The 24,616-nt window shown below is 37.1% G+C and overlaps 1 protein-coding gene across 1 annotated transcript in view; it reads left to right on the top strand.

Moving 5' to 3' along the window:
* Positions 1-24,616, top strand: part of ADAMTS3 (ADAM metallopeptidase with thrombospondin type 1 motif 3) — a 144,824-nt gene that overhangs the window by 66,870 nt on the left and 53,338 nt on the right. The window contains exon 2 of the mRNA XM_032592972.1: positions 11,643-11,842. Within this exon, the coding sequence (XP_032448863.1) occupies positions 11,643-11,842 (200 nt within the window). The remainder of the gene's footprint in view (positions 1-11,642; positions 11,843-24,616) is intronic.

Raw genomic sequence — 24,616 nt, forward strand, 5'->3', positions numbered from 1 at the left:
CAGCTCTTAAAACTATTTCATATGTTTACAAAAGCAGAAGATATAAAAATGCACTCGAGTTTTTTGCTTCCATACGATCAGTACTATGTGGGAGAATGTATAATAGACATGTACTTATATGGCTAAAATGTAAATATAACAATATTTCTTTCCTCTGTGTATTTTATTTGTTAGACTAAGAATAGTTTTATTTTAGCAAATTAGTGTATTTAGTGGAAGTTCATATTAGGAATGGCCCAACAATTTTATCGGAATGCAAAATATGCCATGTTATTAAATATAACTTGGATAATGTTATTTTGGTGTTAGGAGTTACACTGTTCCATTCATAGTATTGGATAGCAAATACTGTTCTGTCATAATTTATCTTAAATTTGCAATAATTTCTATGTCTTAAAAATATTGATTCTATATGATAGGATTATAAACTTGACCTTTCCATATTTTGGACATTAACCTATTATTGGACATACCTTTTGCAAGTATCTTCTGCCATTCAGTAGGTGGTCTTTTTGTTCTGTTGATGGGTTCCTTCACTGTTTAAAAACTTTTTATTTTGGTTAGTCTCAATAGTTTGTTTTTTTGTTTTGTTTTGTTTTGTTTTGTTTTGCTTTTGTTTCCTTTTCCTTAGACATATCTAGAAAAATATTGCTATGGTCAATGTCAGAGAAATGACTGCCTGTGTTCTCTTATAGGACTTCTATGGTTTCAGGCCTCACGTTTACGTCTCGAATTCATTTTGAGGTTATTTTTGTGTATGGTGTAAAAAAGTGGTCCAGTTTCATTCTTTTACATGTAGCTGTCCAGTTTTCCCAACATCATTTATTGAAGAGACTGTCTCTTCCCCACTGGATATTCTTGCCTTCTTTGTCATAAATTAACCATAAGAATGTGGGTTCGTTTCTGGGGTCTCTATTCTGTTCCTTTGATCTATGTGCCTATTTTTGTGTCAGTACCATATTGTTTTCATTGCTTCAGCTTAGCAGTGCATCTTGAAATCTGGAATTGTGATACCTCCAGCTTTGTTCTTTCTCAGGATTGCTTTGGCTGTTCAGGCTCTTTTGTGGTTCCATACACATTTTAGTAGTATTTGCTCTAGTACTGTGAAAAATGCTGTTGGTATTTTAATAGGGATTGCATTGAATCTGCAGAATGCTTTGGGTAATACAGACATTTTAACAATATTAATTCTTACAATCCGTGAGTGTGGAATATCTGTCCATTTATCTGCGTTATCTTCAACTGCTTTCATCAGTGTTTTATAATTTCCAGAGTATAGGTCTTTCACCTATGCCTTAACCTTTGGTTAAGTTTATTCCTGGGTATTTTAGTCTTTTTTGGTGCCGTTGTAAATGGTGCTGTTTTTGTAAATTTCTCATTCTGTGACTTCATTGTTAGTGTAAAGAAATGCTACTGATTTCTGTGTATTAATTGTGTATCCATAGTTTGTTCTTTTTTATTGATGTGGAGTATAAATAAATCACAGTTTGTTTAAAAAAATAACCTTTCATCTGAACATAAGTTAAAACTGGTCAGTATTATTCAAATGGGCATAGGACTTCAGGCTAAATACATGTAGGTGATCACTTCAATATTTTAATTTTATGGGTAATGTGCATTTTTAATTCCATGTTTATATAACTCTACTTTGGTAACAATTTATTGGTGGTAGCATAGTATAATTCTGTTGTAACACAATAAAAAGGCATAAAGTGAATTTTTAAACACTTAGGATAAATTCTAGTTGGTGTCGTGGATGTGTAAATACTTAAATAATCTATATGTCGTTTACCCAATCTTTTATAGGTTGTTTATAAAATATGGAAACATAGATAATATTTTATTTTTCAGAGAAGAAACCAAAGATGTCCTTGATGATATTATGTACATTTGACTATGCCTCTAGACTTTATGAACACCCTGTGCTCATCTTTAAATGGCAAACGAATTGCTTCTCATTCATTTAGCTAAGATCAAGTGTAGTATCTGTTCTTATCAGCTTACAGTGTAAATGAGAAGACTATGTCTTATTGTAATAAATTACTAGACTTCTACATTGTCATGAAGTATTTATATCATAATGCAGTTTGTCTTATGGTGTAATGCATTTTTCCATGTAAAATATATTTTAATTGTGAATCATATCCTTGACCAAGGATTTAGCAACAATTATAAGAATGATCAATCATTTATGATCAAGAAAGCAACTTTAATAATCTAAAATAGGGGAGTCATGGCCCAATGATTAATTATGGAAATTTAGCCAGGAAGAAGACTTTAGTGATCCTCTAGCACAACTCATTTATCTTATAGATAAGGAAACTGAGGCTCAGATAAATTTAGCATCTTTCCCAGATCAAACAAATGAAGCATAGCAGAGCTGGGCCTAGAGCTCTGTTCTCTGTATTATTTTTCTGTTGTTGCATAACAAATCACCAAGAGCTTAGTGATTTAAAACAATAGTCATTTATTAATTCACAGCTCTGTGAATCAGAATCCCAGGTGACTGGACTGGTTTCTGTGCTTAGCTATCACAAGGCCAAAATCAAGGTTCTAGCCAGGGTGAACTCCTGCCTGGAGGTGATGGGAAAGAATCCACTTCCAAACCCATTCACCAAGTTGGCAGAATTCAGGTTCCAGTTGTTGTGGGACTGAGGTCCCCATTTCCTGGCTAGCTGATGGCTGGAGTTCACTGTCAGCAGCTAGATACCTGTCTCTGGTCCTTGCACAGTCTCGCTCCATCATCAAAGCCAACAATGGTATGCCATTTCCTTTTCACAGTTCACATTTTTTACCTTCTCTTCTACAGTCAGGGAAAGGTTTCTACTTTTAATGACTTATGAGATTAGATCAGGCCCACCTGGATAATGCCTTTTATTTTATTTTATTTTGTTTTTTTTTAATTTTTTTGATGTTTATTTTTGAGAGAGAGAGTCAGAGAGTGAGCAGGGGAGGGGCAGAGAGAGAGGGAGACACAGAATTCCAAGCAGGCTCCAGGCTCCAAGCTGTCAGCACAGGGCCTGACACAGGGCTGAAACCCACAGATCACAAGATCATGACCTGAGACAAAGCCGGACAACCTACTGAGCCACCCAGGTGCCCCTATGCCTTTACTTTACATTCAGCTGTGCATATAACATAATCAGAAGAGTGATATTTCCTCATATTCACAGGTTCCATGGATCTTTGTGGGAAACTCTGCCTGGTATATTCCTGAATTTATTGTGATTTTCTCTGTATTATACCATGCAGCCTCATACTAAGAGACCTATAATATAAATATAGATTAAAAGTTTACATTTATGTATAAAAAGCTTATCTATGTATCACATAAATATAACATTGATATTCATGTGGCTCATTCTATCACTTTACAAGATCTCTGTCCATTTTCTATCTTTTTCTGAACACCTTTATCTAAAATTGTGCCTTCTTCATTTCACTCTTATTCCCCTTATCCTGTTTGACTTTTCTTACCCTGCTTCATCTTTCTTATCTCTAGAATGTCAGTTCAGTGCAGGCAAGCTCCATGTCTGTTTTGTCTACTGTTATTCTCTCTGTGTTTAGAACAGTGCAGGCCCACGCCTTGTTATTTAAATATTTATTGGAAATATTATGGCAAGTGTTAATATTCATAGGTTGGCTGTAATGACTTGTTTAATTTTTATTAACTGGTTCCAGATGGAAAAAAATTACTATGCTCAAATAGGGTTCCGGGGAAGTCTTAAGTGAAGAAATCGCACATAGGAGGCATCTGGTAGACATAATTTGAGCTTTGAAATTGGCATCTGTGAAATGGAATTCTCTCTCTCCTTTGAGCTTACTTAGAAAACTAACTTCTAGCAGTGTCAGATTGCTAGAATGCACTCCAGTATACTGAGTGTAGGGACTCCTTCCTCTACTCTTGGATTTAGTAGAGGCCAGCTACACAACCAGAAGTAAGAGGGATTATGATTTAGTCAAAAAGAAAAGAGAGATGGTAATTAAAATGCTATTCAATGTACAGAGGGATAATATTTGGAAATTAAAAAACTGTCCTGTCTTTCAAAGTTAAGTTTTAGCTGAGTAAGAGCAACAGAAGAAACAAACTAGGAAACAGATCACTGGTAGCAAAGCCCTTAATTTCAAGTGAGATAAAGAGAATAAAATAATTAATTTTGGAGATTAAACAGAACATGTCAACCTTTTCAAATGATGATGTAGCCTAAGAATAGTTTATTAAAGGAGAGTGGGAAGGAAAATGAGGACAAGTGATGACTCTAGTAGGAAGCATATAGATGGGTTTATTTATCAAGGTTCATTTAGTTTCAGTTGTTAGGAACTAACATCAAACAATTGTAAGCAAAAAAAAAATTTTTTTTAATTAGTAAGAGAGAAAATGAGGTGGCAATAGTTTATTGACTCATGAAATTGAAAAGACCAAGGTTTCAAGAATGGTTGAATTCAGTGGCTGAAAGTCGTCAATGGAACGTTAAACTCTTCTCTCCATTAGTAATCTTCCCTTTCCTCTTCTTGCATTAAATTTAGGTCAACAACTATCCCTGTGCTAGTCCCAAGCAGCTTCCATATTTTATTCTTCCAGTTTCAAGCTTACTAGAAGGAATTTCTCTTTCCTAGTAACTACAAATAAAATAATCCTAGGTCGTAGTTTAATTGGTATGATTTAGACCATTTACCCATCCATTAACCAATCACTAGAGTCAAGGAAACGGAATATAGTACTTGTCCATGCCTGCGTCAATGCCCACTACTAGCGCTGAGTACATAGGGGTGGAGTGGGTGGGCATAAATCTGTATAACTATGTGGACCTCTTGGAGAAAAATAGATTCTCTCACTCCTAGAATTGCCAGATTTAGCAGATAAAAATACAGGATTCTCATTTAAATTTGAATTTCAGATAAACACTGAATAAGTTTTTAGTATTAGTTACATCCCATGTGATATTTGGGACATACCTATATTTTAAAAAGTGTTGTTTATATGGAATTTGAATTTAAAAGAATATACTGTATTTTGTCTGACAACTCTGCCCACACACAGACATTTCAGTGATTTATTCAAGAAACAGTTGGAATGGGCTAGGCAATCCACAATGATGAGCATCCCCTACCATGGGAGTGAAGGGCTGTACCTTTCATGAGAATGCAGAAGTGATCTCCAGGCAAAAAGGTTGTAATAATAATAAGGGAAATGAAACACAACCTGCATTAATACAAACAAAGATAGAATAAAAGAGCCCACCGGAAGGTTGTTACTAGGGAATGTAGGAAGAGGAGGATCTGAAAGGGAGAATTCGGCAATGTGGGTTGCCTGTATGACATCTGTTTCCCTCTCTTGTTTTATTTCAAGGCCTTCTCCCTTGATCTTCAGTGAAGGCCAGCCTTGGGTACAGGGGTTGACTTCTGATTGGACTAAGACTTACGTGGGGTTCTGTTCCTCTTATCTGTGAATGATTTTTACATGGGCATGTGACTCAATTCTGGCCACTAAAGCATATCGTTAAATGTACTGGGCTTCTGGGAAAGATTTTTGCCTACTCCTCAGAAAGATGTGCACGAAGATACAATTTGTTGTACCTGGCTCTGATGCTGGAATTGGTGCTGCGAATTTGAAATAATGGAAGAAGCCAATCTGGAGACAAAGTTTATACACCAAGAATGACTGAATATGAGAAGATGGAAAGTGCCTACTTGATGATCTGTCAATAAACTAACTCAGGAATCCCCTGACCTCTGGGACTCTTGTAAGGCCAACAAATATGCTTCCTGATTGCTTAAAACACTTTAAAGTTTTATTTGCAGCTTGAAACATTTTAACTGACATACAGGAGATTCATGCTAAAAGTCACAATTTTTTATGTATTGGAGGTGACTTTTCTGTTTTGTTTGTTTGCTAATGGCCATAAACTAAAATCATGAAAATCTTTTTGTTTTCACTTAGAAGGTAAGATGTTTTCCATTTAAAAAAAAGGCTGTATGCTCTCCCTTAAAGTAGTCAGTGAAAACAAAAGCAAACATGTACTTTAGAATTAGAACTTATGGGGAAAAGAAATCACGGAAACTAATATTCATTCAATGGTAATGTCTCTCTCTCCCTTTTTTTTAAAAGCAACAGTTACTTAATGAAACTTCAGAATTGACATCATAAATTGGCATGAATCTAGTTCTTTGAACTATCATTATGGAATTTCCTAGTTGGTGAAGGATTCAGCTGCTTTTCACAGAAATATTTTATATCTTGGTGGCATGATGCCCCCATATACAGAGATGCTGTTAGTGTGTCTTTTTAGGAATTATAAAAATATAACTTTTTAAAAAAGATGTCAATGGGAAAATCACTACTGGATGTTGTAAACAGGTCAACACAATATAATTCCTCTCTGCTTCTGATGTTAACATATGACAGTTGTTGAATTTTATGCCTATTTTTAGCTCTGATCTTAGGATCTCCACCTACTATTGGAAAATCCAGCTTGTAGCATCCCAGTCACTTCATTTTTACAACTGTATTCTGTTCATGAAGAATGTTAAATTTATATATACAGACTCATTCTATGTTTATGGTTACTGTGAAATATTTTCTTCCTCATTTTCTGAAGTAGATGCGCTGTAAAGAAAGCTGGGACATTTTGGTAAAGTGAACCTTAGTTTCTCATCCACTTATTCACATAAAAATTGACTGTCATTCCCAAATGGAGCAGGGAAGCATGAGGAATTTACATAATAAAATTATCATCAGTGTCCTATCTCTTAGGACTAGATTCAGTGACATACAAAAGAAAACTCAAACTTGGCCTAAGCATGATGGAAGGGCTCTCCCCCATGTGTAATAAAGGCTGATGCTAGGCAGTCCAGGGCTGGGATGCCAGCTCCATAGTCGTTGTGGGGTCAGATCTCTTTTTTATAGCTACCCTTTCATACTAAGCACATGCCATGAGTGTAGGGCTACTTCATAGAACGCCTGACATCGTGTCTACATTGCAGGAAGCAGGAAGGAATACTGAGTAAAGAACCAAAAGGTCTAATCTACCAAGATGAATCACATTCCTTTGAGGAGCCTTGGGGGAAGCCTTTCATACCAGCCATTTTAAGCCACTGAAGTATAAGCAATACTTCTGCTTATATCTCATTGAATTATTCTTAGTCACGTGTGGTCCTTTGTGCCAAGAGAGACTAGGAGTGACTTTTAGCTGGGTTCATTACCACCTCAAATAAAATTAACATTCTTCTCCTTAGGGAGGAGAGATTGGATAGAGAAGAGATGATTCTATCACAGTCTGACACCGTATGCTTGAGATTACTTTTTAACCCCTAATGTAGTTGTATCAGATTCAGAACTTGATCAGAACTTGTACTTTTCTAATTTTGCCTTTGTCTCCTGACGTTTTTTAGACTATAGAATTTCTTTTGGGGTGGGAGTAACTTCACCAATCTACACTTACATTTCCTGCAAATATGATTAGGTATGTAGATATGCCATATTCCATCCTGAAAATGTCTTAAGCTGAAGTGTTCATAATCAGCAAAACAACCTATATTCTCCTTTATCTGTTTGGTAAATTCAAAGTACTGATTTAACACTAATAATCCTATCTTCAACACTAAAAATAACTATATTTATTTTGCCTTAGTTGGTCACCTATGCATCCCCAAATATTATATATCTTCAGTAACATAGGCTTTGTAGTAAAATTACTTTGTTGAAAGTTCACATACAATAATTGGGAAGGTAGGGAGTACAAAAAGGGGTAAAATCAAAATGTTCCCAAAATGTTAATTAATTCATATCAATAACTTGAAAGGTAAGTTGCAAAAACGTTTGAAAAAGTGAAACTCACTCACTCTAAGTACTAAGAAGGACTGACTTTGTTATTTCTGGGAAACTTGAGAGGTACTATGAGCATCCCTTTTCTGGAATGAAGCACACTGTACCTACTGCAGGCCTTATTTATTTATTTATCTTAAAAATGTCCGGTCTTTCCACTGATTCTGTTATCACATCCATCATTATCTGCTGTCCAACTCAGCTACAGCCATTCCAGTCACCTTGGATGCACTTACTTAAGAGGATGCCAACAGGGTGCCACCACAGATCCAATTTGCTACTCCCAATGCAAAATGTAACTATGCTTTCCCTTCCTGAACTTGCCTATTGCCTTCTCTGTGATTCTTCTCACCCCTTTTTGCAGTAAACAGATCTGATGGGTGTTGTGAGTGTGGACATGATTAGCATGACGCTCACCTTTAATTTTTCCTGTTCCTGTATTTCATGGGGCACAGAAATAATGGTAGAATTAGACACAGAGGCATCTTAAATTTTGCCAAAGCATGTGTCAGCTTTTAAACTCGGAAGCTTTCTAAAGGTGTAAGCTATTACCCACAGGTATGTTCTGTACCCTGCCTAGATCTGCTTAAACTAGAGATTGTGTGATTCCAGCCTATATAATGGTTTGTGACTACATGATACAAACTCAGCTCCACTCTGAATATAATCGTGTACGACTTTGTGGTTCCCGGAGTTGACACCTACAGACGTGCCAACTGGTTCTTTAGCTTCTCAGGGTCTGCTATGTGTGAGTACTCAATAAATACGCATTGAGTGAAAATCAGCACCATCTATAAGCAGACTGTGTCCAGTTTTGCGTTAGGTTTTTTAATCTACTAAACAAGTTTGTCCCATTGGGGGTCATCCTAATTTACCTGAAAGTAAACATTCTAGATTCTTTTCTCCTTGTACCAACGTTATGCTTTTTGGGAAATATTGTTACCCTTATTCTTTCTAAAGTTATTAGCAGTTCAGATTTCCCTTCACTAATTCTAATTTTTTTTCTGACCTCTATTTAAAAAAACACTATATCTATTTGATTTGTCATATATAAATAAAATGTAGAAAGCTATAAAAGGTGTAGGAGACTTCTCTTAATGGGAAATCATAATCATCATCACGATAGTAGTAACAGTGAATGCTATTTGTTGAGCACTTACGTCTAAGCACTGTACACGGTGCCTTTATTATAATCGTCCCTTCATAGCAACTCTGCCGATTAGGTATTATCCCATTTTACAGATGAGGAAAGTGAGATTTAGAGAGGCTAGGCATCTTAACTAAATTTACATTGCTAGGATATGACACTGCCAGGATTTGGAGCCAGGTATGTCTGATTACAACGCCCATGACAGTTACCTTACAGAGTGGACATGCTGGGAAAATTTCTTTGTGAATGAAGATATTTCACAGCCTCAGAATTGTCTATAATTAATGCTGGTGTATATGGATAAAAAATGCCATAAATTATTCCCCTGTCTTTCTTTGAAACGTTTGACGGTACTCACTTTAGGAATCATAGAAAGAGCACTGTACAGTACAGGGGGGGAATAGGGACAGGAGTATTCTTGACCGAATCAAGGCAATGGTTAAAAGAAAAAGGCTTCCTTCTTCCTTTCCAGGTTCCTCATGCAATGGAAAAAGAGATTCTCTTCTCTTACCAGAAAACCACCTATTTAAGGAGGGATTCAAAGGCCAAACCAAAGGTGTATGAGAGCAGAATGAACTGTCTTTCTGAAATAAGTATTCAGCCTTCTCCATTCATGCATCAGACTTAATGATATGATGACATTGCTACTATATTTGCATTGGACACTGTCACTGGCCGTTCTGCCAAAAAGAGCCATTTTTAGAACTGGGAGCTTGTGTATGAGTTTCCTGTTTGTACACTAGGTATCACAACCTTTCACTTTCTCAAGTGTGTGAAAGGCTTGAGGTTGAATTAGGTAAAGCTGTTTGCAGGTGTAGTCTCTTGCCCTCAATGTGGGTTACAGTGCTTAAAAACAACTTTTGAGGAAAACTTTCTGTTTGATGTGGATGGCGGCGAGAGCTATTTATGTATTGTGGAGTCAGTGTGATTCCCCGATGAGAAGAAAATTCCCAGCTAATGATCTAGCATTTGGGCTTGGGTCAAAGTGAATTACAGTATGGCTTTCAAACCTCAGTAGTCCCTTGCCCATCCTTGCAAGGGAGAGTTCTGGTGTTTCTGTGTGTTTTTTAATAGTGGAAAGGGTGTGAGTAAAATCTGTACTTCTACTACTTCTAATCCCATGTGGCTAGGGCTTGGTCATCAATCTTCCCGGCCAAGAGACACCTTTTTTTTCCCCCTTCAACCTTACTAAAACCACAAAGGTGGAGAGGAAAATGCCTATTTGTTAATGTCAGACACCGATTCAAATGGCTTACAGGCCCTAGTGAAGCATGAAGTAAGACTCCCATGAGTCAGAACTGGTTCTTTCAAACTTGTTTTTAGGTATGGGGTTGTTATAGGCAGCAGGGCAGTTTGTAAAATAAAATCCTTTCCAGCTTATATATATTTGAAATGGAAATGAATTTTGCTTTCAGTTTCGTACCAGCAGTTTTGGAAAATATCTTTTGTTTTGGCTTCCAAGTGATAAATTTTATTTTTCATTTCACAAAAACATTTTTCTTCACCAAAAGTATGGTAATCTGAAAGTAGATAAACAAGATAACTAGAAATTGAGAATGCCTCTGTCATTCTCTTTCTAGATAGATAGATAGTATATGGATATTTGTGTGTGTCTCTCTTTCATGTGTGTGTATGAGAGAGAGAGATTTATTTGGAAAATAAAAAAAATAAATAAATAGCTTCAACTGTATTAAATAAAAAAATGTTTATTCTTTTATTTTTCTTTAGATGTAGGTATTTTCTGATTGACTTCTTAGTTTGGTGTCTCACAGAGTCACATATATAGCTGTTGAAGTGACCTGCTATCTAGATGATGCCCACTACAAATGTGGAGACCTGTAGTGTCTCCCTAGCATCATTCACTAGAAAACCATCCGCATAAGAAATAAAGTAATATATTGTGACTAATAGTTGTAGCACCAGATGCTCTTGTGTTGCCATGCTCTAATTTGGTTTTTAAGTTAAGGCTACTGGTAAAAGGAATAATTTAAATTTACATGATACAGGGGCACCTGGGTGGCTCAACTGGTTAGGCGACTGACTTCCTGCCCAGGTCATGATCTCATGGTTCCTGAGTTCGAGCTCCGCATCGGGCTCTGTGCTGACAGCTCAGAGCCTGGAGCCTGCTTCCGATTCTGTGTCTCCCTCTCTCTGCACCTCCCCTGCTCATGCTCTCTCTCTGCCTTTCAAAAAATAAATAAATGTTAAAAAAAAAAATTGAATTTATGTGATACAGATTCCATCCCTCCAGCCTAGGATTATAGGGACTTCAATTAATCACTCTAAACTTATCAACACATGATTTTTTCGTTTATCATCTCCATGTATTTAATAACTACTTGACAACTGCTCTGTCTGTATCCCCACTTTCTTTGCTCTGCACTGATGATGCAGCTAGAGGAAGACTAAACTACACCCTCTTCTCGTCTGGAACATTCAGTGTGGCCATGGCGCTTCCTGTACAATAATATTACTTTACCCTCAGTGTGGCTATTCCATGTTGAATCAGCACAGTCTGTCTGCTCGTATGCATGTGTACGTTCTGTAAAGCAGCATCTTAGTGACTGGAGTATAGTGACCCCCTAGACGATTCCTTTTTTTGTAAAAAGCTGTTAGAAGTCCCGTCGGGGAAGCTGAAATGCCTGAGTTCCTTTTGTTTCTTAATAGAGTCGGATCTGGAAGGCCTTGACGATGTAGATACTATTTCCAGCAGCATTGAGCAGCAGCTGAAGGAAGCAGCGAGGCGCCGCAGACACGCGGGAGAGAACGATTACAACATTGAGGTGCTGCTGGGGGTGGACGACTCCGTGGTCCGCTTCCATGGCAAAGAGCACGTCCAAAACTACCTCCTCACCCTGATGAACATTGTGAGTAGCGACTCCTCTCTGAGGTTTTTTGATCTTTTAATTCACTTCTGTTCTATTCGCGTCTTTTGGCAGCCTATGTGAGGACTCCCACGACCTGCCCCACGTCCCAAATGTGGACATAACTGCATTAGATTCAGATCTTGATCTCCGGATTTAACATACAAGAATGCAAATATGAAGGAAGCTTGAAACGAAATTTTCTTTTGGGTAATTGGCTAGTTTTCCATTGTCATCAAGGGGAAATCATAAATTTAAACAGTTACAAGATGGAACTATACCATGAATTGTGATTCTCATTTTGTTTTGAGGATAATCAAAACTCTCATGACTTTGTCCACCCGCCTTGATCTGGGCCACGAAGGATGAAATAGCATCAGTTTGTATCCTAGGTGGATACTTGTTGCTAGAGCTTTTGAATAAGAGTGGTATTTTTCAACATTATACAAACTGAAGGTAATATATGTACAAGCATGGTCAACCCTTGGCTGCACCGCAGTAATAAAGAGCTCTTTAAATTTTTCCTTTATTTCTCCTTTATGAGACTTAATCATAATGCAGAGGAAATTTAGTCCACATCCTAAAACTGGGATTCTCTTTTTCCTTGTGAATTGGCAGAGAGCAATTGAGGAGAAATAGTATATAAACCACCTACTTCTAAGACATAATTGAGATAGTAGTATACTCCATTTTATATACTTTACCTCCTAGAATTATGAAATACTTATTTTACTGATCTAACAAATTTATTACCTAAGCCTATTCTCTCTTCTTCACTTTTTGATTTTAATTTAATGTGTTTAGTTATCTATATTGTTTACCTTCTTCTTTCCATGCTTCAGATTCGATTTCAAATTATTATAATGGAGAAGAATAATTATTAATATTATTAATCATTATTTTATTTCTACTAATTTAAGCCTATATGTTAAATATGTTTTTGTTCATTGAGATGCTAGTTTATAAAATATACATATACCATGTGCCTGGTAAGATGGAAAGGCAGTATAAAAATGACTTTTATTTGCTCATTGGCCCTACTTGCTGTTATGAAGACTGAACATCACACAGAAAACAAATTATTAGCTTTGACAATAGATGTGTAGGGAAGATCATTGTTTGTAAATTACATGAATGTCTTCACCTATTAACTTTTTGTAGACTTGCTAAGTGATGAAACTCTGGGCATGCTGTTTAGCCTCTCTGCCTGCTTCAGTCTCTCCATGTACGTAATGAGAAAAATAATGGAACTTACCTCACAAGGCATGCTGAGAGGATTAAATGGGTAAAAATAAGTTGCTGTGCTTCGTCTAGTGCTGTGTACACATGCAGAAGGAAACGGTCATGTTTTAGTTTTCCACATGAAATTTACTTCCAAAATTACCTAAAATTTAAAAACCCTAAGAAGATGCTATTCACGTGCCCTGGGCTGCTTTGTCCTACCAGCAGGGATGGCAGCGAGTCATTATAGATTTATTAGGCTCCTTCCTGGTACTCAGAACTATACATGGAGTCATGCGGCAGAGATTTGATATGGTCCTTGTCCTCACAGACCTTATAATTTAGTCAAGAAGCAAAGAGAAAAATACATAAGAACTTTTTTTTTAAGTTAAGCAGTAAAAACATGCTGCTATAAGAGTTATAGGTGCTATAATGCTATAAATGCTGTTAAGACTTTGGAGAAGGCAGCTATGACAACAGTCATCCAAGTGGTGAAGGGTTGAGAGTATTAAATTAGGACTTAGGAGGCAGGGGCTTTCAATCTAGTTCTGCTACCGGTTGGCTCTGTGGCCTTAGGCAAATCACATCTCTGCCTGGGACTTCTTTTCTGTGTTTATAAACTTGAAAAGCTCCATACGATGTTCATTAATTCTGTAATTCATCAGAAGTTGGGAGTTAAACTGGGTCTTTAGAGATTTGTGTTTCTATGGTTGTGGGGTGTGTTTTGTTTCATTTTTGCTTTGTTTGATTTTGTTTTTCTGAAGGGCCCACGAAAACATAAAAGATTTCTAGGTAGAATCTTTTGACAAGAAAGTAGAAATCGATAAAGCATATTTGTCAGACAGCAATTCTAATTTGAAGGGTGTCAAAGAATAAAACAAAGTACTACATTTTAGGTTTAATAACAGTCAAAAGGGCTGCTTTATTTTTAAGACCATTAGAAAGGTTAGATAATAGACTGAGTCTTTGTCTCAAATCCCAGAATTTGTTCTAAAGTCAATAGTGCATCAGAGAATGGAACTATAGTAGAGACAATAATTTTTAAAATTGAAGAAGTTCATTGCATCTGAAGTCATTGATGTAGGAAGGGGTTTGGCAGAGACAATAATAACACTCCTCCTTTTCTCTTCCCAAGTTCATAACCAGGTGAAAGCTAGACATGGTCATGAGACAGATGGAAAATGGTTTTATTATTGATGTGAGCTGAATTGCACATGACTTAAGTGTATAGCCACAAAGATTTTCCTTATTCTAAATCATTGATTCTCAGCAGAGGGCAGTTTGTCTCAGCCTCTGTCCCCAGGGACATTTGGCAATGTTTAGAGGATGTGAGTTGTCGCAAATGGGAGGGGTGGTTGTTAATGCCACTAGCAGAAGAGGCCAGGGATGTTGCTAAACATAAAACACAAGGACAGCCCTACAAAACAAAGACTTATGAATTATCTAATCTAAAATGTCAGTAGTGCTAGAGTTGATAACTCCTGTTCTAAACTAGACAAACTTATAATTCCCATCCTTCTCCAAGTGAATAATTTCAGGTTTCCTTTATAAGAGTCGGAAGACTACTTTAAGCATGACAGACTGAAGACCGAATGTTTTCTTCTCCTTCCCACCCCCCATCGCCCTATTGTAGACTATTAAATCCCAAACAGTGAAATAAGCACGCTCATTACCCTATCTCAAATTGGTCAATTAGATAAGAGTTGGATAATGGTATTATAACAAAACTGCCTTAAGGAAATTTAAGACAAAGAAAGTTGGTTTTTCCCCCCAACAATGTTTGAATAGCTATTACCACCTATGTTAAGCATGCTTTATGACTTCCCATGGTTGCCTAAAATCATGGTTCACCAAACTTGAGGCCTACACAGACACACAGGCTTTCTTAATGTCATATAGGTTCATAACAGAAACTGTAGGAGAAAACTGAGCAAAAGAATCTACCTCTTTGCATTGATTTGGGGAGAAATGTGTCCCGGTGGTAGAGAAAAGAACATGGTTTCTTTTTAACATTGTATGACACCTTTGCCTTATTTGAGTAGTCAGTGAATACATTCTTCCTTTAGTTTACTTGTTAGTCAATTCAGTTTCCATACCAGATCCCAGATGATATTTACTATACGGTTTCTGAACTATTGGAGTACTTTTATGTGTCCAAGTAATTTTCTTCATGATTGTTATTTTAATTTAAACTGACCTCATTTTTTTTTTTTAATTTTTTTCAACGTTTATTTATTTTTGGGACAGAGAGAGACAGAGCATGAACGGGGGAGGGGCAGAGAGAGAGGGAGACACAGAATCAGAAACAGGCTCCAGGCTCTGAGCCATCAGCCCAGAGCCTGGCGCGGGGCTCGAACTCACGGACCGCGAGATCGTGACCTGGCTGAAGTCGGACGCTTAACCGACTGCGCCACCCAGGCGCCCCTAAACTGACCTCATTTTTTAAGGAGAAGCTTGTGTTTCTTATTTCATAGTTTCTTATCTTAAAAAGGTCCTTGGGTGGATCAGTCAGTTCAGTGTCCAGCTCGTGATTTCTGCTCAGTTCATGATCTCATGGCTTGTGAGATCGAGCCCCCCATCAGGCTCCATACTTGGCGTGGAGCCTACTTGGGATTCTCTCTCTCCTCTCTCTCTGCTCCTCCCCCACTTGTGCATGTGCACGCTCTCTCTCAAAATAAATAAACATTTAAAAAAAAAAGAAGTTCTTAAATTGTTAAATGGTAAGCCTCTGTTTACTAAAAGAATGGATAAATGAACAAATGAGTATAAATAACAAAGATTATGAACAATCTTGGGAGGCAGAAATTTGGACTTGAGGCAAGAGGATATAGATGACAAATGAAGGCTTTTAATCTGCTTGATGATATGATAAAAGCACATGAAAAAAGTCAGTTAACATTTGTTGGGTGTCTTTTTTTTCAAGTTTATTTCAAGATGGGAATTATTATTGCCCTTTATCTAGAGGGAATGGACTTTAAAATGTTAATAAAATTGAGGTAAATTTTTAAAATTATTTGAGTGTGTCAAACAGTCTCAAATAATGATAGTGGTGCTGGTAGTCATTCAAAGAAGACAGAGTGGAGCTTCCTGGTTGGTGATTACATCAAGGTGCTGGGAAAGCGGTATCCTTGGAAAAGAGCACGGAAGTTCCATACCCTGCCTCCATATGCTCTGCACATCTCCCCACATCCATTGACCTATGTATCTCTTCCATTTGACTGCTCCTGAGTTATATGCTTTATTTAAAACTCAGCAGGGGCACCTGGGTGTCTCAGTTGGTTGAACATCCAACTTTGACTCAGGTCACTATCTCGCAGGTCATGAGTTCAAACCGCACATTGGGCTCATTGCTGTCAGCCTGTCAGCGCAGAGCCCGCTTTAGATCCTCTATCCTCCTCTCTCTGCTCCTCCCCTGCTTGTGCTTTCCCCAAAATAAATACATATTTTAAAATAAATACATAAAAATCAGTAAATGTGGGGGTGCCTGATTGGCTCAATTGGTTAAGCGTCCAACTTTGACTCAGGTCATGATCTTATGGTTTGTGGGATTGGGCCTTGAATTGGGGTCCCTGCTGTCAGCACAGAGCCTGCTTCAGATCCTTTGACCCCACCCCTGCACCCTCCCCCATGCCTGCTCTTGCTCAAAAATAAACATTAAAAAAATAAAAAATAAATAAAAATCAGTAAATGCATAGGAGGTAGTAGCCTACAGAGGAAAGGCAAGAGAGCCTAGCACCTACAAGGTGACAGGTGACAGGCCTTGTACCAGTAGCAACTTCTCACTGTCTTGGTTTCCTTACCGATAAGGTGGGAATAGCAGTCCTGTGCTCACAAAGGAGTTCTAAAGAGGAAGGAGACTGTGAATACAATATGCCTGGAAATAATAAGGTGCTTTGCAGGTGGGAAGTTCACATTTGCATTAAAGGAACTCAAAGCTCTTCCCACAGCTTGCTCTTTCCCACAGGTCAACAAGAAAGGGAAATAGGAAGCTCATCATGTGAGGATACTGTTTGCAAGTATTTACTGTGAATCTCACCCGGGCAGAGGGCTTTCCCAAAACAAAAGAGTGAAGTTGTGGGGAGATCTAAACAAGGAGCATAGTCTCCCACCCTCAACCTGAGGCTCCTGATTTTCCCAGAATCTCAGAGCAGGAGACACTGAAGAATTTGCTCCTGGTGATGTGTGGAGACTGAGACCGAGCCCGATCTCAGTCCCAGTCTTATGAACCCTGATGCCTTTTCCCACTGATGTTCCTGGAGCAATATCAGGAGACAGAGGGCTGCAAACCTCTCTCAGTTGGTTTCCTCCTCAGGAGTCACTGGGAGTGGGGGCAGGCACAGTGTTCTGCTCTCTTCCTTGGACCATTCCTTTCTACAAAGCAAAAGCCTTACATGGCTGGGCTTGGCGCAACAAAAACTGGTGCCACCAGGGTGCACACAGTGACCAGTTTTATCAGGGGAAGGGCAGAAGAGAAAACTCTACCTGGGTGTTTAGGGCAGAAAAGGGTCTGGGGAAAAAAAAGCAGCTGCCATGCTGTGAGAACACTCAACTCGGTGGAGAGGCTCACGTGAAGAAAAACCAAGGCCCCCCAGCCAACAGCCAGCATCACCTTGCCAGCTGCATAAGGAAGCCACCTCAGAAGTGGGATCCTTCTCTCTTTCTGCTTCAGTTGAGCCTTCAGTTGAATAGCGCCAGCTGACAAGTGACTTGCTTCATGACAAAACAAGCTAGAACCAACCACCCAGCCAAGTTGCTCCCAAATTCCTGACCCATGGAAACTGTGAGAGAGAAGAAATTATCACTGTTGCCTTAAAAGAGGAGGAGGAGGAGGAGGAAGAGGAGAAGACACGGTTATTGTGAGGAGAAACTTATTTAGAAAATTCAAATTATATTTCATATTTATTTTACCTCAGGCTACTCATAGTCTAAATATAATCAAGAAAACATTTGAAACACAGTGTCTTATATGTCAGGAATAATGGTAAACATTTAAAAAAAGTTATTTGCTACTTTATTTATTTTTGCTCTATGCTGTCTTTTTCATCATGTGACTTACTTATTTTACAACTAGAAGTTTGTACCTCTTAATCCCCTTCACCTACCCCTGCCCTCATTTACCTGCTATTTTAAATTAGCCACGTTAATCACCTTTTTGACACAAATATATTTCATCTCTTCCAGGGCCATATTGCCTGGTGATAGTAATGATTTTGTCGTATATGAGTGCGGTAAAGTTAAAAGCTATTTGCCATATGAATCTGGGAATTTGGACACTGGAAAGGCAGTTCACTAAATTAGCACTTTTCCCTGAGGGTTTAAGGATCAAGCGAATAAGTCTGAACAGGCCCTGAGATGATTTTGCTATAATTCCCTAAGAGGGAGAGGGTACCATCTACCCATCCCCTGGGTTCCTCTGAATCAGTGAAGGAGGGAGTAGTAGTCAGTTGCCTTCCATCTTCTTTTATTTTTAACTCTTTCTTTTTTTTAGATCTTGAAATTTATTCAGGTCTCATCTATAAAGAAGAAATAAACAGATATGATTATATTCTAAAACAGCATGACTAATAACCGGTTATTCCTAGATTCTTGGCAAGCTTTTTATGTTTTGAACAAGATATATGTGGTATGTGTTAAGTCCTTGCTAGGATCTCATATCATACCTGGTTATGTTAAGAAATTTTAGTTTTACTATTTTGTAGCATGGCTGACTTGTGAGGAAAGTGGTTCTCAGCTATGGGGTGTGTCCCATTATACAAATGTTGATCCCATTGCCTACTATGTACAACGCCTTTGTAGGCTTAGGAAGTAATCCCAATAAACACACTAGAAAATTCTCTGTCCTCTTGGAGCTTGGAAGAGGAGACAGGTAATAATAAAATGAAATAAACATGTAAGTTTAGGTAGTAATAACTGCTGAGAAGAAAAATAAATAATATTGAAGAGATACTGTCAAGGAGAGAAGAGGCAAAGTGGGGAATATTTGGGATAGGAGATTAGAAAAAGCATCTCTGAGATATTATGTGGGCAGAGATATAGAAATTCTGTGAGGAAGAAAGCTGGAAAGAGTGATCCAGTCAAATGGATCATTAATTGCAGAAGTTCTGAGTCAAGAAAGAGCTTCTGAATCAGGAGTGTTTGGGATACAGGCCTAAGAGTTAGTGTTTTCTAAGCCAAATGGGTAATTTTGATGAAAACTCCTAGTTAAAAATCACTAGTAGGACAATAAAAGCAGAGAATTGGGAGGAGAGATTAGGAATAAATCTTTGAAAAGAAAGAAATAGAAATGAAATTTCTTGGAGTAAAAAATATACGTAATTGGACTATCCTGGAAGTTTTTCCAGCAGTGTTCTTTGTATTTTCTATTCAAATCCTATTGCCAGAGATCTGTTATGTGAGTAACAATGAAGTTTGCTTTACTGAACTCTGAGTATTCTAGGCAGGTAACAAATTTTTCTTGATCTGAAGATAGAGTTTATTTAAAACAAAATCTTTTGACTTGCTAATTTCAACTTAATGTGCTTTAGTACATTTACACTGTTTCTTTTAAAAAGAAAAACTATTTAAATTCTAGTGAGTTCACATACAGTGTAATATTAGTCTCAGGTGTACAATATAGTGATTCAACACTTCCATACATCACCTGGGATGAAGGGTGCTCATCACAAGTGCACTCCTTAATCCCCATCACCTAATTCACCCATTCCACCAGCCACCTCCCCTCTCATAACCATCAGTTCATTCTCTATTAAGAGTCTGCTGGCCTCTCTTTCTTCCCTTTCCCCGTTTCTTTGTTTCTTACATTCCACGTATGAGTGAAATCATATGGTATCCATCTTTCTCTGATTGATTTATTTAGCATAATACTTTGTAGCTCCATCCATGTCCTTGCAAATGGCAAGGTTTCATTCTTTTTTATAGCTGAGTAATATTCAGTATATATATATATATATATATATATATATATATATATATATATTTTTTTTTTTATCCATTCATCAGTTGATGGCCACTTGGGCTGTCTCCATAGTTTGGCTTTTGTTGATCGGCTGCTATAAATATCAGGGTGCATATATCCCTTTGAATTAGCATTTTTGTATTTGGGTAAATACCACTAGTGCAATTGCTAGATCTTGGGTAGTTCTATTTTTAACTTTTTGAGGAACCTCCATACTGTTTTCCAGAGTGACTGCATCAGTTTGCATTCCCACCAACAGTGTAAGAGGGTTCCCCTTTCTTATACCCTCTACAATACCTGTTGTTTCTTGTGTTCTTGAGTTTAGCCATTCTGACAGGTGTGAGGTGGTATCTCATTGTAGTTTTGATTTGCATTTCACTGATGAGTGATGTTGAGCATCTTTTTATGTGTCTGTTGGCCATCTGTATATGTTTGGAAAAATACCTATTCATGTCTTCTGCCCATTTTTAAATTGGATTATTCATTTTTGAGTTTTGTAAGTTTTTTATAGATTTTGGATACTAACCCTTTATCGGATATGTCATGTGCAAATATCTTCTCCCATTCTGTGGGTTTTAGTTTTGTTGATTGTTTTCTTTGCTGTGCAGAAACTTTTTATTTTGATGAAGTCTCAATAGTTTATTTTTGCTTTTGTTTCCCTTGCCTCAGGAGATCTATCTAGAAAAAAGTTGCTATGGCCAAAGTCAAAGAGGTTCCTGCTTGTGTTCTTCTCTAGAATTTTAATGGTTTCATGTCTCACATTTAGGTCTTTAACCAATTGTGAATTTATTTTTGTGTGTGGTGTAAGAAAGTTGTTCAGCTTCATTCTTTTGCATGTAGCTGTCCAGTTTTCCCAGCACCATTTGTTGAAGAGACATTCTTTTTCCCATTGGATATTCTTTCCTGCTTTGTAGAAGATTAATTGGCCATATAGTTGTGGATTCATCTGAGTTTTCTCTTCTATTTGATTACTGCGTGTCTGTTTTTGTGCCAGTACCATAATGCTTTGATCACTACAGCTTTGCAATATAACTTGAAGTCCAGAATTGTGATGCCTGCAGCTTTGCTTTTCTTTTTCAAGATGGCTTTGGCTATTTGGGGTCTTTTGTGGTTCCATACAAATTTTAGGATTGCTTTTTATAGCTCTGAAAAATGCTGTTGGTATTTTGATAGTGATTGCATTAAATGTGTAGATTGCTTTGGGTAATATAGACATTTTAATAATATTTGTTCTTCAAATCCATGGGCATGGAATGTCTTTCCATTTCTTTGTGTCATCTTCAGTTTCTTTCATCAGTATTTTATAGTTTTCAAAGTACAGTCTTTCACCTCTTTGGTCAGGTTTATTCCTAGGTGTTTTATTGGTTTTGATGCAATTGTAAATGGGATTGATTCCTTAGTCTCTCTTTCTGCTGCTTTATTACTGGTGTATAGAAATGCAGTAGATTTCTGTATGTTGATTTTGCATTTTACAACTTTACTGAATTTGTGCATCAGTTCCAGCAGGTTTTTGGTGGAGTCTTTATGATTTTCTGTATATAGTATGATGTCATCTGCAAATAGTGAAATTTGAATTCTTCCTTGCTGATTTGGATGCCTTTTGGTTTCTTGTTGTTGTCTGAATGCTGTGGCTAGGACTTTCAGTACTATATTAAATAACAGTGATAAGAATGGATGTCCCCATCTTGTTCTTGACCATAGAGAAAAAGCCCTCAGTTTTTCTGTCTTGAGGATGACGTTAGTTGTGGCTTTTTTCATATATGACCTTTATCATATTGAGGTATGTTTCCTCTAAACCTACTTTGTTGAGGATTTTTATCATGAATGGATGCTGTACTTTGTCAAATGCTTTTGTTGCATCTATTAAAATGATCATATGGTTCTTATCTTTCTCTTATTGATGTGATGTATCACGTTTATTTACTTGTGAATATTGAACCACCCTTGCAACCCAGGAATCAATCCCACATGAGCATGGTGAATGGTTTATTTAAATGTATTTTTGGATTTGGTTTGCTAGTATTTTATTGAGAATTTTTGCATCCATGTTCATCAGGGTTATTGGCCTGTAGTTCTCTTTTTCAGTGGAATCTTTATCTGGTTTTGGTACCAGTGTAATGCTGGCCTCATAGAATGAATTTGGAAGTTTTCCTTCCTTTTCTATTTATTGGAATAATTTGAGGAGAATAGGTATTAACTCTTCTTTAAATGTTTGGTAGAATTTGCCTATGAATACATCTGGTCCTGGACTTTTGTTTGTTGGGAGTTTTTTGATTTCTGATTCAATTTCTCTACTGGTTATCAGTCTGCTCAAGTTTTCTATTTCTTCCTGTTTCAGTTTTGGTAGTTTATATGTATCTAGAAATTTGTCTGTTTCTCCTAGGTTTTCCAGTTTGTTGGCGTATAGTTTTTTATAATATTCTCTAATAATTATTTGTATTTCTGTGGTGTTGGTTATTTCTCCTCTCTCATTTATGATTTTATTTATTTGGGTCCTTTCTCTTTTCATTCTGGTAAGTCTGGCTAGAGGTTTATCAATTTAATTATTTGTTTTCAAAGAACCAGTTCATGGTTTCATTGAGCTGTTATGAAAAATATTAAATTTGGAGAAGCTTGGTGAAGCGTGCATAGGAATGCTTTATATTATTTTTGCCCCTTTTTTGGAAGAGTGAGATTATTTCAAAATGAAGTTAAAAATAAAACTAAATATAATGAAATAACCCTGATTTTATGCTTTCCCTTGTTTCATTTATTTTTCTTTAAATCTTGTAGTATAAAATGATCTTTTTTGGAGACTTCAGTTATGGATAGAGATAAGTAGTCAAAAGAAATGGCTAATGTATTTTTGCCAATCACACATGAGAAAATATACCATAGGTAATATAATAGTAAGTGAAATCAGTATTATGTGTTATAGAACATCACTCTTAAATATCAACTTTTATTAAGGTATAACTTTAAGTTGAACATTATGAGATTTTGTTTAAAGTTACATTTTCATTTCAGTGTAGTTCTCTTTCAGATACCTTGAGAGATTATAACAAACAAATTACATCTTGTCTATATGTCTTCACTTTCTCAGCCCCCTATTATTCAAGCCAGAAAACTTCTTTTATCATAGAGATGTTTTTCCCTTTGAGGATGCACTTTACTAGGGGAAATTAAGGTTGAAAATGTATAATGAAATCTAGAAAATATTAATTGAAACAAAAAAGCCAAGAAAACAAAACAGTGTCTGACACAGAGTAAACATGAAGTAAAACTTTAATTAATACAGTGTTTTAACGAATATTTTAATGTTATATACCAGGTATGTGGAGGTGAACACAAAAGACTTACTTCCTACCCATCCCAAGATTACAGACTAGTAGAGAAATCAAATAAATGCTTCCTAGGTTATGATACAAGCCATGCAGGGAAGCAACACTTTGCTTGGAAAGGGAATATGAGAGCAAGTGGATGATAGGGATTTTACATAGCCATGATGGTAAAGAATGCCTTCGACCAAGAAGTGATGGTTAAATTGAGACCTAAAATAAAAGGAAGAGCCAGCCATTGACAATGCCACGCATTTTAGTTATTAAATAAAGCCGCTATGGTTTGAGTCTAGCATGCAAGGAATCTGATGAAGCGTGAAGAAGGTGGCAAGCACCTTTCAAATCACGGGAGGAGCTTGAATTCAATTTTAAGTCAATTAAGGGAAAGCCAATTTTGAAGGCCTCTTTCTGTGTTGCAGAGAATGGGTTGGAGAGGTTTAGAATGAAGGGAAACCAATCGGAACTCAATTGTAGATGTGTTCGTAAGAGATGATGGTTTATTGGATAGTGATGATTGCAATAACAAGGGAGTATTTGCGGTAGAATCAATCGGATTTGCCAGTGGATCAGAAGGGGCCTGAGGGAAAGGGGTGATTTATAATTTTCTGGCTTAAACACTGCTGGATGATGACAGTTCCATTTATGTAGATAGGGTGGTCTACAGATCAAACAAACAGAATGTGTGGAATCAATGTTAGTAATGAAATCTTTGAAGATATTTAAAATCATCTAGTTTCAAGTGTAGTTTCAAAAGAACAGTTTCATGTTGTTAAGCATGACAGCTTATGCTACAACCAACTAACTTTTAGCCTTTGCTCTGTGCCTGGTCTTATGCTAAATATTTTACCTGAATTGTATAACACTCCTCAACCCTGAAATATGCTCACTTTTAGTCTTAGTTTATAAATGAGGAGATTGAGATTTAGAGAGGTTAGGTGACTTTCCCATAGTCTTACAGCTAATAGGTAGCAGAGACAGAACTTGAGCCTAGATCTCTGTCTTTGGAGCCCAGTGCTGTTTCCTCCCTAAGCTTTACTGCTGTTGTTACAAAGTCCAGGCTTTTTGTATATCTCTTGCCAGATAAAACTCTGATGTCTTTCCTTTACCTGTTTCTGTGTCTTATTAAAATACCATTCAAGTCATTGAAGTGAGAATTCAGTACCTTGCTAGATTGAATCAAATCAATTAGCAGTCTAGTTTAAGATTCTCTGTAATAGGGCAGTGAAGCAGATTTTGTGGTTGGGAGTGTGTGTTGTTTTCAATGTGCCAGAAGTTCCTGGTCAC

Source organism: Lynx canadensis, chromosome B1 (genome assembly GCF_007474595.2).
Source record: "Lynx canadensis isolate LIC74 chromosome B1, mLynCan4.pri.v2, whole genome shotgun sequence".
NCBI lineage: Eukaryota > Metazoa > Chordata > Mammalia > Carnivora > Felidae > Lynx > Lynx canadensis.